Source organism: Mangifera indica, chromosome 8, assembly GCF_011075055.1.
Source record: "Mangifera indica cultivar Alphonso chromosome 8, CATAS_Mindica_2.1, whole genome shotgun sequence".
In the NCBI taxonomy this organism is placed as follows: domain Eukaryota; kingdom Viridiplantae; phylum Streptophyta; class Magnoliopsida; order Sapindales; family Anacardiaceae; genus Mangifera; species Mangifera indica.
In genome coordinates, this window is record NC_058144.1 from 5,486,482 (window position 1) to 5,499,131 (window position 12,650).

General features: G+C 34.1%; 2 protein-coding genes across 6 annotated transcripts; both read right to left on the reverse strand.

Moving 5' to 3' along the window:
- Positions 1 to 662: 662 nt before the first annotated feature.
- On the reverse strand, positions 663 to 7,388 carry LOC123223291 (NACHT, LRR and PYD domains-containing protein 5). 5 transcript variants are annotated; one of them, XR_006503779.1, is made up of 19 exons: positions 7,251 to 7,388; positions 7,042 to 7,118; positions 6,822 to 6,924; positions 6,598 to 6,666; positions 6,351 to 6,467; positions 6,167 to 6,240; positions 5,581 to 5,683; positions 5,269 to 5,311; positions 4,854 to 5,060; positions 4,287 to 4,537; positions 3,232 to 3,352; positions 3,052 to 3,152; positions 2,704 to 2,817; positions 2,457 to 2,627; positions 2,222 to 2,365; positions 1,991 to 2,136; positions 1,397 to 1,641; positions 1,228 to 1,287; positions 663 to 1,130 (listed from the first exon to the last, which is right to left on the reverse strand). XR_006503779.1 is itself a non-coding variant. In XM_044646429.1 (17 exons), exons 1-17 carry the CDS (start codon positions 7,265 to 7,267, stop codon positions 1,490 to 1,492), a joined length of 1,866 nt encoding a protein of 621 aa, XP_044502364.1. In that variant the 5' UTR covers positions 7,268 to 7,388; the 3' UTR covers positions 1,229 to 1,489. The 5 variants fall into 5 exon arrangements, 3 of the variants coding, with proteins under 3 accessions (XP_044502364.1, XP_044502362.1, XP_044502365.1); XR_006503778.1 differs by lacking the exon at positions 1,228 to 1,287 and having other exon boundaries at positions 663 to 1,186; XM_044646429.1 differs by lacking the exon at positions 663 to 1,130 and having other exon boundaries at positions 1,229 to 1,641; positions 4,854 to 4,916.
- Positions 7,389 to 8,685: 1,297 nt separating this feature from the next.
- On the reverse strand, positions 8,686 to 10,092 carry LOC123223429 (GDSL esterase/lipase At4g28780-like). Its single transcript, XM_044646593.1, has 5 exons — positions 9,870 to 10,092; positions 9,665 to 9,792; positions 9,334 to 9,575; positions 9,000 to 9,256; positions 8,686 to 8,912 (listed from the first exon to the last, which is right to left on the reverse strand). The coding sequence occupies exons 1-5, from the start codon at positions 10,090 to 10,092 to the stop codon at positions 8,686 to 8,688; spliced, it is 1,077 nt and encodes a 358-aa protein (XP_044502528.1).
- Between the last annotated feature and the right edge of the window lie 2,558 nt (positions 10,093 to 12,650).

The window sequence follows — 12,650 nt, forward strand, 5'->3', positions numbered from 1 at the left end:
TATTTTTACACTGAAGTTGAATAATAATTTGTACTCCAAAATAACAAGAAAGAAATATCAAACCAAAATCAATGCTAAAAAAGGCAACCCAAGGACTGCTTGGATTCCTAATTGGCAATTCTAATTTTCTTTTCCAAATTTAAAAGGTGAGAAAGCATAGTCGGGACAAACCTTTGATGGGAAACAATTGTTCCCTCTGATCAAAACAAGTCTGTGGTTACTTCTTATTTTCAAATTATTGGTCATCAGTAGCTAAATTAAGTTTGGTATGTAAGCATGAGTTACTTGGCTTTGGCTTTAAAGCAATATTGCATATCAAATTACAAATTAAACCATTACTTCTTTCTATTTGAACGTTTTAACACCACTATATCCTAACAGATGAACATAAAATAAATAATCAATCTGGTGAATGACTATTTGGTTAGTATTGTTGAGGCAACATTACACGTCGATAAACCATTCATTGATGATGTTAAATTCTGGGTCTAATACTGCTAACTCAAATTGTTTTGGAGTTGAAAAGATATGAACAACAATCAAGTTCAATAAACCAGCCTATATGTTGAATTGGGAAAATGGCCCAGCTCCAAATTTATCTCAGGACAATTATAATTAATGAATGCCTTTCGAATTTCTTGTGTTTCAAAGTTGTCTTGAAATTAATGCAGCTGAATTCAAGGTACCGAATGATAGATTAGCCTCCAAAAATTCGACATTGATTACAAGTTGTACCAATAAATGGAGCGAAGAATTGTTTCCATGGGTCATTCAATTCATCATATAAATGTTAGCTAATTGAGTTTCCTGCAGTAGGGTTGATAAGCTTGAAATGAGGATGACTGATGAGCATAAACAATAAAAGCCTAACTTCATGACAAAGCCAACCCAACTGCCATTTTTGGTCATGAAAAGATTGAATAGAACTTCTCTACTGCTTTTTTGGCTTCATCCTAATTATTAATTTATGAAAAAACTGCCCATTGCACTCTCATGAATAGTATAATCCTTTACAGGTTGGCTGAATTGGGTGGTTAGGGAATAGGCTAAAACCACTTGGCACAACGCTGAGAATCTGGTGAAATGGCCAACGACCAACATGACTGGTTTAATATATTTGGACAAAGGCCCTGTACCAGCACAAGATTGAAAACAACCTATTCAGTTTGTGTTACCGAATCCATTTCTGCAAAAAAAAAAAAAATTCAATGAGCTTTAGGTTTAAACCTTCTTGCAAATGAATATCTGTAATAAGGATACCAAGGGTGCTGAAAAATCGACCAAGTCCTGAGTTATCAAATTAAAAAGCATGGAAGATTACAACTCTATAACAGAAATCTCTGAACAGCTAATTTAAGCCAACTGCAGACAAAGATCTTACATATAATTACATTACCAGCAAAATTTTGTTGCATTAATAAAACAGCCCTTGTGAGAAAAGGGAACTGTTATGTAACACAGCTCCAGTACAAATTTGATTGCCATCTATCTATGGATCACCATCATAAGGCACATCTGCGGCTCCCGGTGATGGGAGTATCACAATAGGCTGGCCTTTATGCTGGAATTCAGCAACCATGTGAACATGAGCTGGTTGATGATCCCAGTTGTTCCCCATCAAGTCCACACGCTGAAGATGGCCTAAATAAAAACACACAGAACAATCAGATAAGTAACTTCTAATTACATTATATAGAAATGAATGTTCACCAAATGAAACAAATCATTCAATTTCATACTATTCAGCCTATTTATTGGACATAACCTTGAACTCTTAAATTCACCCTACTTAATTATAAGACTTGTTTGTCCCTGCAGGTTTCTGTGAACACGTGCTATATAGTCATATTACAAGAATGCTGATGGTCCAAACTTGGGAATAAATATCTAGCAAGGCATATATCATCAAAAATATGGAAAAAAAAAAGAACAAGACTCACTGATACACCAATACATATTCAACAGATCACTTTGTTGTTGCAATGGATACCTTTTGAGACCTTTAGGGTGGAGCATATGATGGACAAGGATTCTGAAGGCATCAGATTATATCCAGCATTAACTTCAACAAGTTCTGAAGCACAAGACATGAGCTTTGACAAAAACTTTGCAGTTTCCAACCCACCCCGATTTTTACTATAAAAGATTTACTAATATGTTAATTTCACAGAGATGGACAATAAAAGAAGAAAAGGAAAAGAACATGAGTTATCAATATAACCTTATGTCAATATTGACAAGCTTCAACTCCCCCTGTATTCCAGCTTCAAGTGCCCGAAAGCCAGATGAACCCAGTCCAATTCCTCCAATATTTAGTACTTGAATAGATGTGTCCAAAAATTTTGCCAAAGCAGATGCTACTTGACTGGAGGATAGCATTTACAGCCAAGTCATGCTCAAGTAAAAAGAAAAATAGAAATAAAAACAATTTCAACACCAGAGATATCCAAACAAACCTTCCAAGGACATTATCAGCAATAGAGAGAGAATTCAGGGGTTTTCTCAACTTCGAAAGCATATCAAGAAGTGCAATCACACCATCGCAGGAAAGGTCGCAATTTTCCAAATTCAGTTTAGCCAAGGGATGGGATTTTTCAGATACTTGATTGAAATAGGAAATTAAACTTCTGAAAGTTCAGTTGTTAATTGTGAGACTTCATGGCTATAATGCTTGAAATAAGAGGGGAACACAAATCAACTGACCTGATTCCATCATCCTCAATGGGATTGTCACTAATATCCAAGCTCTCCAAATTAGGCATAATAAGCAGCGCATATCTAAGATCCTCTGCGTCAACTTTCCGGAGATTATTTCCCCTAAAATCGTGTAAGTTTATGTACCATGCATGAAACACAGTTTGTAGTGAAATACATTCCATCAATCTCATCAATTATGGGTCTCTTTAGAAGCCCATATCCTCTAATGCTAACTTTTTAGGACAGAGGAGATTAATATGACAGGAAGTAATCTATGTACTACACCTGCCAGGAGTTGCTGGTACATTAATGAATTTGAACGAAAACAAAGAAAGTACATTTATAGGGTGATACCTCAGATTGAGAAAACGTAATGATTGCAAAGTCTTGGCTTGTAGAGGAAACAGGGAATCACTTGGGGATCCCCGGTTGATCTTAGAGAGCCATCCTGTTAACTGCAAAATTGCATATGAAGTTTTATGGCAATTAATAGTAAACAAAATGTATATAATCTAATAGGAAGACATTACTCACATTGTTTCCAGAAAGATCAAGGATGGACAAACCACATGAAGCCTCAACCAGGTCTCTAAAAAGTAATCTTCCAAAAAATTGGTCCAGATGGCTGTCACTGAATTTCAACGAATGCAGTGACCTGACAGCAAAAGACAGTGTAAGTAAGGGTAGATGCTATTGCAGAAATTTACCTGATAAAGTCAGATGCAACCTGATAACCAACATGCAGTGGATATCTAAACAAGATCAATTTATTCATATTCACCCTAACATTACCATTTTTCTATTTTACTGGGCAAATAACAGAGGCAGTCAAACCCCACGTACAAGGATAGAACAAAAAGTGCACCACACCCTAAAAGTAGATTAAGAAGGGAAAAAAATCTGAAAAATCTAAAAGAGAATAGGAAGAACAGGAGAACCCTTTTGCTATAGAAAAAGAGCCTGATGAGGGGACACTTGTCAATGCTCATCTATTTTGCTCATTCCAGATGCAACACATCTGGCAATGAAGTACAGTTTTTCAAGAGATCCTCTTTTTCACCATTGAAATGTCATAATATTCTTTGAACAGGCACAAAACAGTTTCAAGGAACCCACTAAAACTAAAAAAGTTAAGATATCACACAACTCCCAAGCAACTGAAGCATGCATCCATAGATTTCCCATTCTTCTTTAAATATAGCCCAACGAGGAATAAACTTCCAATTAAAAAAAAAAAAAAACCTTTGACAAGCTGCTTTCCTATCAAAGACTATCTTTGATCGGAAGAATAGTATCAAGAGATACATGTTCTCTGAAAAATATCTTTTTTGATCGATATCAAGAGATACATGTTCTCTCAAAGATAGCCAACTACAAGGTGCACAAAAACAATCAGCTAGAGTTCATGCCGCAGATGGTGGTTCAAGGCTTCTTGGAGGTAGATATATTATCTTCACCATTTATGAGCTACCAACTACAGACCAAAGATTTCTTTAGTTGTCAAGTGCATCAGCACCGAAAGAGACATCACAGATATGAAAATTTTACATGTTGGGAAAGAATTAAGCCTGAAATGAGAACAAATGTACCTTCCAGTAGAGAGAAATGAAATAAGTTTCAGAGTTACGGAGCTTAAGCTGCTTTCATGAGAGATTATGCTGTTTTCATTCAGGCTTGATGCAGTGATTGAGAAGTGCCGAATCCTATGTGTTCCCAAACTCGTATCGTAAAGAGCACGACAAATTGAATGAACGAAAAATGCACATAGCTTGCAGTGACGAAACTCAAGTGATGTTAATGTTTCAAGATTTTGAGATATAAGCTTGGATAAGCTGTTCACCTGTTTAAAATTTGATTATGAACAACCAAATCCACAGCGGAAAGGAAGAATTTAACACAGTGAATATATTTACTCAATAAGATTCAAAATATAGCCTGGGAAATGCTTGAGCAAAATATGAATATAAAAATTTTAGCATCCACTTGGTGCCTTTTAGTTGCTTGTACTTTCAAAAATTCTTCTATTCAAAATTATGCATTAAAACTGATTTAATTTCCTCTATTCACAAAACCTCTACTCATACGAAAACAAAGAGGCGTACATGGATCAGTAATTAACACATGCATTAAAAAAAAAAAAAAAAAGCAAGACTTACCTGTCTTTTAGATCTGACCCAAACTATTATCAAGCTTTGCAACACACTGTTTTTCAATAATTGCTGCATGAAATAAGAATCAGAGATTATGTATACAAAGTGCATACAGAGCACAGAAAAACTCATATATACATGATGATTTGCATGTACATAGGCACGAACGGATAGATTGGTAACTTCTTTAGATTGAAATATAAGTACTTGATTCTGTAGAGACAACCAAATAAAACTGCATGTTAAGGAAGTTGATTCAAAGAAATTACTAAAAAAACATTCCCCCAAGAAATGAAGCCAACAAAAAGATGCCATAGTCTATCCAGGTCCATTAAAAGAGAGATGGTACAACAAACATTAATACTAAAGTCCAACACACTGTTTTTACAACAGTTTCCTTAAGCTTGTGAGATTGACTTACACAAGTCTCGTCAACACAAAGCACATTTTGAAGTCTTAGAGATCTGCACAAAGGAAAAAGCATATGTAAGAACCTAAACCATCCCACGCCTCTGAAATAGTAAAAATAATATATTTCCCAGGAAAGGTATAACATGTTTCAAAACAATATTAATGATTTGGGATTGTTCCATATGAATGATTATTTGAAAGAAAATATTAATGATCAAGTTAATCCAATGTGAAAGACAAGTGTCAGTTCAATCATAATAGGCTCCAAAGAGGGATTATAAAATATGCAAAGACCAATTGTCTATACACTTGACATGCCTACCTAGTATAGCACCCAAATTGCTGGCAATGGTGATATAACATGGAATATTCACAAGTTGAATGATTCATTTGCTCTTCATAACCAATATGTTTCAGTAGAGCACCTGTGCAGAAGAGAAAAACATGAAGAACAAGTTGTTTACAAATTTTGCAAGCTAACAGCAAAGTAAATTACGCACATGTGCACTACAGAGAAACAAAGACAACTTCTTATAATCATGTTAAATGTAAAAGTATCTATTAGCCCTTACTCCATATGCAGGTAATTCATGCTGCTAACAAAAAGAAAAATGCCAAATACATACTGTTGTTACCATGTATTCATATAATGGCAAGCCTGTCTCTTTGAGGCTTCACAGCATTAGAGCCTGATCAACAGGGGATCATGTACCAGAGTCCTAAAATCATGATATCCCATCAACTAGGAATATGTTTACCCTTTTGTATGTAAATAGAAGGAAGCAGGTTATTGTGCTGATCAAAATGACAAAGAATCTGACACACAATAGATGTCAATGACCTTTACAACCAACTAAGCCAGAAAGAAACTTCATAAATTTCAAAGGAACAAAAATGCATCAATTAACCTGAAATCTTTATGTCACCAATAAAACCATCAAAAGATGGGAGTACAGCTACCTCTGCTGCTTCATCTAGGCAACTGTCATTCATTCAAACAAAACAGCATCACTAAATCATGAGAAAAAGATACACAAAAGAAACAAAGAACACTAACTAATAGAATGTTTATATATTATAAAACGAACATACCTTTGCAAATGTGCTTCCCAGTACATCTGCTCCCAGTCATTTGGTTCAGTATGATGGACAATCTGTGGCCATCGCTTCTTGAATAATATTTTCCAAGCTGTATTGAACTTCCACATTCTGCAAAAGCATTAGTTTTACGATTTCATTAGCAGTATTGCTCTGAGCTTGCATTACCAAAATTTATGGGTACCACAGAAAAATATACTTATGTTTTTAAACATAAAAAAATTAAACGAATCTCTTTAACCTTCCACGTTTTTTCTCATTTCCTGAACAATCATAGGTGGACCCATAGTCATTCCAGTAATCAAATGGCCTGTTCCATAGAGAACCCAACACTTGACTTCATTAAAATTAATATTTTTTAAGCCACTAATTAAAAACACAATAAAGACTTAATATGTATATGCAAAACCCAGCTACAACATTACCAACATTAATAAACCTGAAAAATAGTATGATTAGACTAACATTTCTCTTTTTAACTTTTGCAAGCCCAAGGGAGGCAAGTGAGTCAATAAAATATCAAATAATTCTAACGGCATCTGGCAAATAACTGGTACTAGATCATCCTCTGCAAGCACCAAAGTAACAAACCGGACATTTCATTAAATCATAACAGTCCAGAAAGTAAGAGGATGCATTAAAAAAACTAAAAAAATTAAAAAAGAAATAGAATAAAAACAATTACCTCGAAGAAGCTCTGTTTTCAGTACCTCCATGGTTAGAAACAACAAAGACGGAGCTTTTGGCGCCATTTGATTGACCCTAATTTAAGAAAACAAGAAACCTAATTTAAGCACGCAAGTGAAGAAAATAAATGTAAAAAATACGGTCACTGGAATGTAAACAAAAACATCTACCGGAAGCAGTTTCAAAGATTACTGTCTGAATCGTTACCTATTTACTCGCTGCATGCCCACCCTACGACACGTTCGACTATTCAGTGTCCAGAAACTGAACACCTTTTTGTGGAATTGTAAGTTGGCACGTACAATATATCTGGGAAGAAGGAACTAGACTGGTAGAAGACTAAGCCACGACGTCGTTTAAAACCATACTATACTTTAACCTTTTTTTTAAAGGATAAATTCACAGAAAAATAATATGGCGACACGTGTAATTTATCAGACAGCTTTTCTTAATCCTCTTTCTTCTGGTCGTTAACGTTTTATGTTTGTTGTAGGGTCCATCTGAAACTCACAGAAAAAGTTTGATATGGGAGAATGACAGTTCATTAAAATCAAGTTAAGTTTGAGTTTGTTTAAGTTTGAATTTAAATTTAGATTCATCGAATTCACTGTAAATAAGTTTAAATTTAAACTTTAACTAATTTATTATTAAAATAACGTCATTTTAATATATATTAATCAAAATGATATCATATTGTATCAAAATTTTTAGTTTATGAGTTTGATGTGTAATTCAAACTTAAGTTCAAGCTCAAAGTTGTAAGCTCGAGATTGAGCTGGTTTGGAGTTGGTTCTTTTCAGATTTGTTCGAATATAATTTAAACTTAAATTTGAATAAATTTGATTCAAATCTAACTTAACAGATTGGGTCTGGCCTATGGATGATAAGGATTAAATTATGGGTTAGACGACAGAACTATTGATTATCTGCTTCAATCCGATTTATTACTGTTGTTATATATATATATATATATAATAATTCTCTATATTAATAATTTTATTTGTATTTCAATTTTATCAATCAAAATATTTAACAAAATATAGATTAATTTATTTATATTATATTATAACATTTTTCATAATATAATTACGTTATTCTTCCACCACAAATAAAAAATTATTAGTAAATATTTAAGATATTATCATTAATTTTAATAATTGAAAAATAATTCAAAAAACATAATTAAAAATTTAATTTTTAAAAACAATTTTGGACCGGCTCGTTGTGACAAGGCTTGGCCCAATCTAATACTATAGAGTTAGGTCTAACCCTACATATATTGAACCAGATTATGAGCCTCATATTTCTCATGAGTCAATCTAACTAATAAGACCCTCTATTATATGAGCCTTAAGTTTAACCTGGCCCACTATCACCGTCTCTAATTGTAGTATTAATCTTAATCATACTTATTAAATAATGGTATCCTTAGATCTTAATAATATTAATAGCCACAACAATAATATTACATCTTTGACTAAAATTGCAATGTTGAGAAGGAGAGGAAATTTTTAAAATGGAGATAATTCACCATAGAATTATTACTCAGAACACGAAATTTCATAGGAAGATCAAAGATAAACTAAGGCAACTGTAATTATTTTAAGAAAATAGAGGGTTCAAAGCCGTAAATTAACATTAATTATTTATCCAGTTCCATAATGGTGCTTAGATTTAATGGGTTCATATATTTGGTTGAGCCAGTCACCATCTGCTTGACAATGAGCCTGACTGCACGTTCACTAGGATGAAAAGCGTCCCAAAATACATGGCTATTCCTGTTTGCGCAGAGAAAAGAGAAAGTTGTACAAAGTCCGAGTCCATTGTAAGGTCCTTGCCCACAGCATGCTACATTTGAAGTCTCAAAACCTGCCCCACCAATCACAAACAAATAAACGTTTTATTTAGTTTAGTGAATAGTAATCTTAGTCAGGCATGGAGTCTAAGTTAACAAACCATATCTTTTTGGGTTGTCGATGATGTCCATGTTCATATCAAATGCATTAGAGGAAATGAAAATATGAGAGCCGACGTTTGTGTTGAGGTCTTGAAGCAATTGGACAAGCAGAGGATTGTAAATTGCCTTCGCTTGTTGGGGCTCCCCCACACATTCTCCTCTCAGGCTGCCCTCCAAAGCTAACTCAGCAGGAACACAGCCCAATTGTCCAACCCCTGTCACGATCACCCTGCGTGCTCCTAAGCCATACAGCCTCCGCGATACCAGATAAAAATTTATCCCCCAATAAATATTACGCATCAATATGTAAAAACTTCTTGATGAATATATACCAAAAGGATCCTCTTATACTCGTTGATGAGATATCTGCAGTAGTGTGGGATAGTGTATTGGCTTCTTCTAGGAGTGAAAGGTGACAAAAAATAGTTATTAACAAAGTCATTGCCACCGAGCGTCATGAGGACCAGTGCTTTGCTCACTAGCTCCTCTGCCGGGCCTTGTCCAACGATCCCACTTAGCCTTTCTTGGTACTCTCCAAACAACTCCAACTGTCTATGGATTCCTAGTATGTTGAGCTGTAAAATGCAATTTTTTAATTATTTCACCGATCAGTATATCCCAATTAAGAGCAATTTGCAAATTGAATTTAAATTGGGTGGCTTACAAACTGAAGTCCTGTGTCGTTGAGAATCCCAACTCCAGCCGAAGCAAAGTTGGCTCCTGTTAGTAGTTTTTGGCCAGTGAGCTCAGGGCTCAAGTAAGGCAGCGGCGCTTCAATACCGATGGACTCACCTAAACATACACATTGTTTGTGTTAATGTAGGAAAGCATTAATTTGAAAGAAAAAATTAGAGGTAAATGTGAGCTACTGATAACATCAGGGAGGTTTAGACCATCGGAGAAGCGGCCAGTTGGTGTGTGGGTTGGATAGTCAATGCCATAAGGTGGATAATCAGCACGAGCAGTGGTGGCTAAGTAGTTATTATTGCCACTGTCAACAAACGAGTAGCCGAACACAAAGAAAGCGCGAGCTGCCTCAGCTTGACGTGCAACTCTCCCCATTACAATCGCTGGGACAAAAACAGTGATCATCAGGTTAACGAGGAAAATCCTTAGCATGGTGTCAAAAAGGCCACTAGCTATCTCTCTACATCAGAGAACTTTGAAGTTATATCTCTGATTGACAAATTGTTGAGATGGTTTCATTTTTATAAGGGAACGACTGGAAGGTGTTGGCAATAAATGCAGTGTCTCTACAGTCGAAACATGATGAAACGCACGATGCAAGTGAGATATATATTTGGTGCGAAGTTAATTAAATATCAGATATAGCGTACAGCTCATGTTTTCCTTCATTTTTCTTTTCATAACTGCAGCTTCATTGTATAATTTGTTCTTCTGATCAGATTGTCATCTCCATCATAATTGTGGGAGATTAATTCTAACTTGAACAAAAATAATGCTGCAGCCTTAATAAAACTTATCATAATTCGAGGGCAAACTTTATATTCGAGTTGATTTAATGATGCGAGGTGAATTCACGTCAGGCACCTTCAATGCCTGTTAATTTATTATTCTGAAATGGCCAAAAGACTTATTCCCACCAAAGGTGCAGTGAAAATTCAAATTCATACCATCCAACTTTCAAAAATTTAAACACTTACTTATAAATAAATTTTTGTTAAAAATCTCAACTAAGGTTAGGGTGAAATCATTATTTATAAAAATTTAAAAAAATTAAAGTTTTATTATATTTTTCTCTATAAATTTAAATATCTCATAATTTCTTCCTCAATCCAAAGTTTAAAAAGTGACAAATACCTTATAGAGTTTGTTCTTCTTCTCTCCGACAACGATTCATCATCTCCGGTTGTCGGTTGCCCTCCTTTCTGTCTTATCACTCTCTCTCAATCTCTCTTCCTTTCTTTTTCGACCATCTTAAATCAAGACAAAGATGAAATTATTTTCTTTTAGATGAAAATAAAGACTATTTGTCTTCATCGCAATTAAAAAGGAAAAAAAAAAAGACTAAAGGGAGAGATAAGACATGAGAGGAAGATCAATGGTTGAAAATTGTAAATCAACACAAAAGAGAAGTAGAAAATCTCTAAAAAATATTTCATTTTTTTTAACTTTGGGTTGAGAGAAAAATTATAAATTTTTTAATAAATATTTGAGTTTAAAAAAATTGGAAGGGTATGGATTTGGATACCCACCTTCCCCGGGGTGGAATGAGTGTTATGGCCTTTTGAAAATCAGTGTGGGGCCGGTGGGGGCCGTGCTGAATTACAGATTTAAGATATGAATTAATTAATACTAGTAATAAGGTCAGCACTGCTAATTAATATGGATTTATTACGATATTAATACAGAAGTTCTATATACGATATATTGGTTCATATATTACATTAAATTACAGGGCGCATCATACCAAATCAATCGAGGTCCTTTCTAATTCCTTGCTCTTTGACATAAATTCACACTTTGGAATATAACATGTAAAGTTCTTCTATTTCTAGTGCCATTGGGTGGCTTTTCTAGCCAACTTCCAACATTGTTTTGGTGGCTTTCTGGCATTGTTCTCCAATTTTGAAGTCATTCTCTAATCTTCTCGACCTTTGACTTATTTTTGAGGAAGGGCAAATCATTAATTAACTTCAGTAAAGACAAAAAAGATATTTCTGTCATTTCACAAATTTTATAAAAATAATTAACAGATTTTATTAATAAATATCTATTCTCTTTGTTAGGGGCAAAATCTGCAAGCTGCCCTTGTTTTCATGGAAGCTCTACTTTAGTATCCTAATTAATAGAAACATAAATATGTAGATAGTTGCAAATCATATCGTACCCTTTATTAAAGTTAGCTCTGGCTAATATTTTGATCCAATATTATTAACCTCTCAAACTTATTTCCTTTTGTGGAGGGATAGATGGCCTTAAGCTCTTTAGCACAGTGAGGTTGAATTGCTTTACAGATTGTAAGGCAACTTTTTCCTTCTGTAAATGAATGTCCTTTTCCTGCTGCGTAAGGGTGGATTCAGGCTGAGTCGAACTCGAACACCCCTAGCGTTAGTTCGGCTCTCATTAAAAATGAGCTAAAGAATTTGAGTCAAACTAAATCAAGTTAAATCAATTTTTGAGACTGAGTCTGCTTGGTTATATCTAGACTATATTAAAAATTAGAAATCATCTCATTTATACGTCCAGTTGAAATATTTAAAAAATGACCTCTGTATTTAGATAATAGTAAGACAAAAATGAAATCTAAAAAATATAAAAATGTGAAAAACAAATTTGAAGATAATTTTATGGAGTTCTTATTATGATGACAATTGAGTTCTTTTACAACTAGAGTAAAAGTATTTACACAAAAAATTATACTAGAACATTTTAAATTTGAGCTAAACCAAATTGAATATCTTTTGACTTAAGTTTGACTCTAATTAAAAATGAGTTAAATCTATTAATTTAAATTTGATTCAAATTAAATTAAATTAATTTTTGAGATTGAATTAATTCGGATGATATCCAAACCTACTGCTGAGTGTGAATTGCCACACAGAACTAAGCTTAAAAGTAAACATCACACGTGGCTAAAAGGCAATCATAGCAGGCAACTTCCCTCAATAACATGATTGAAACTAAAA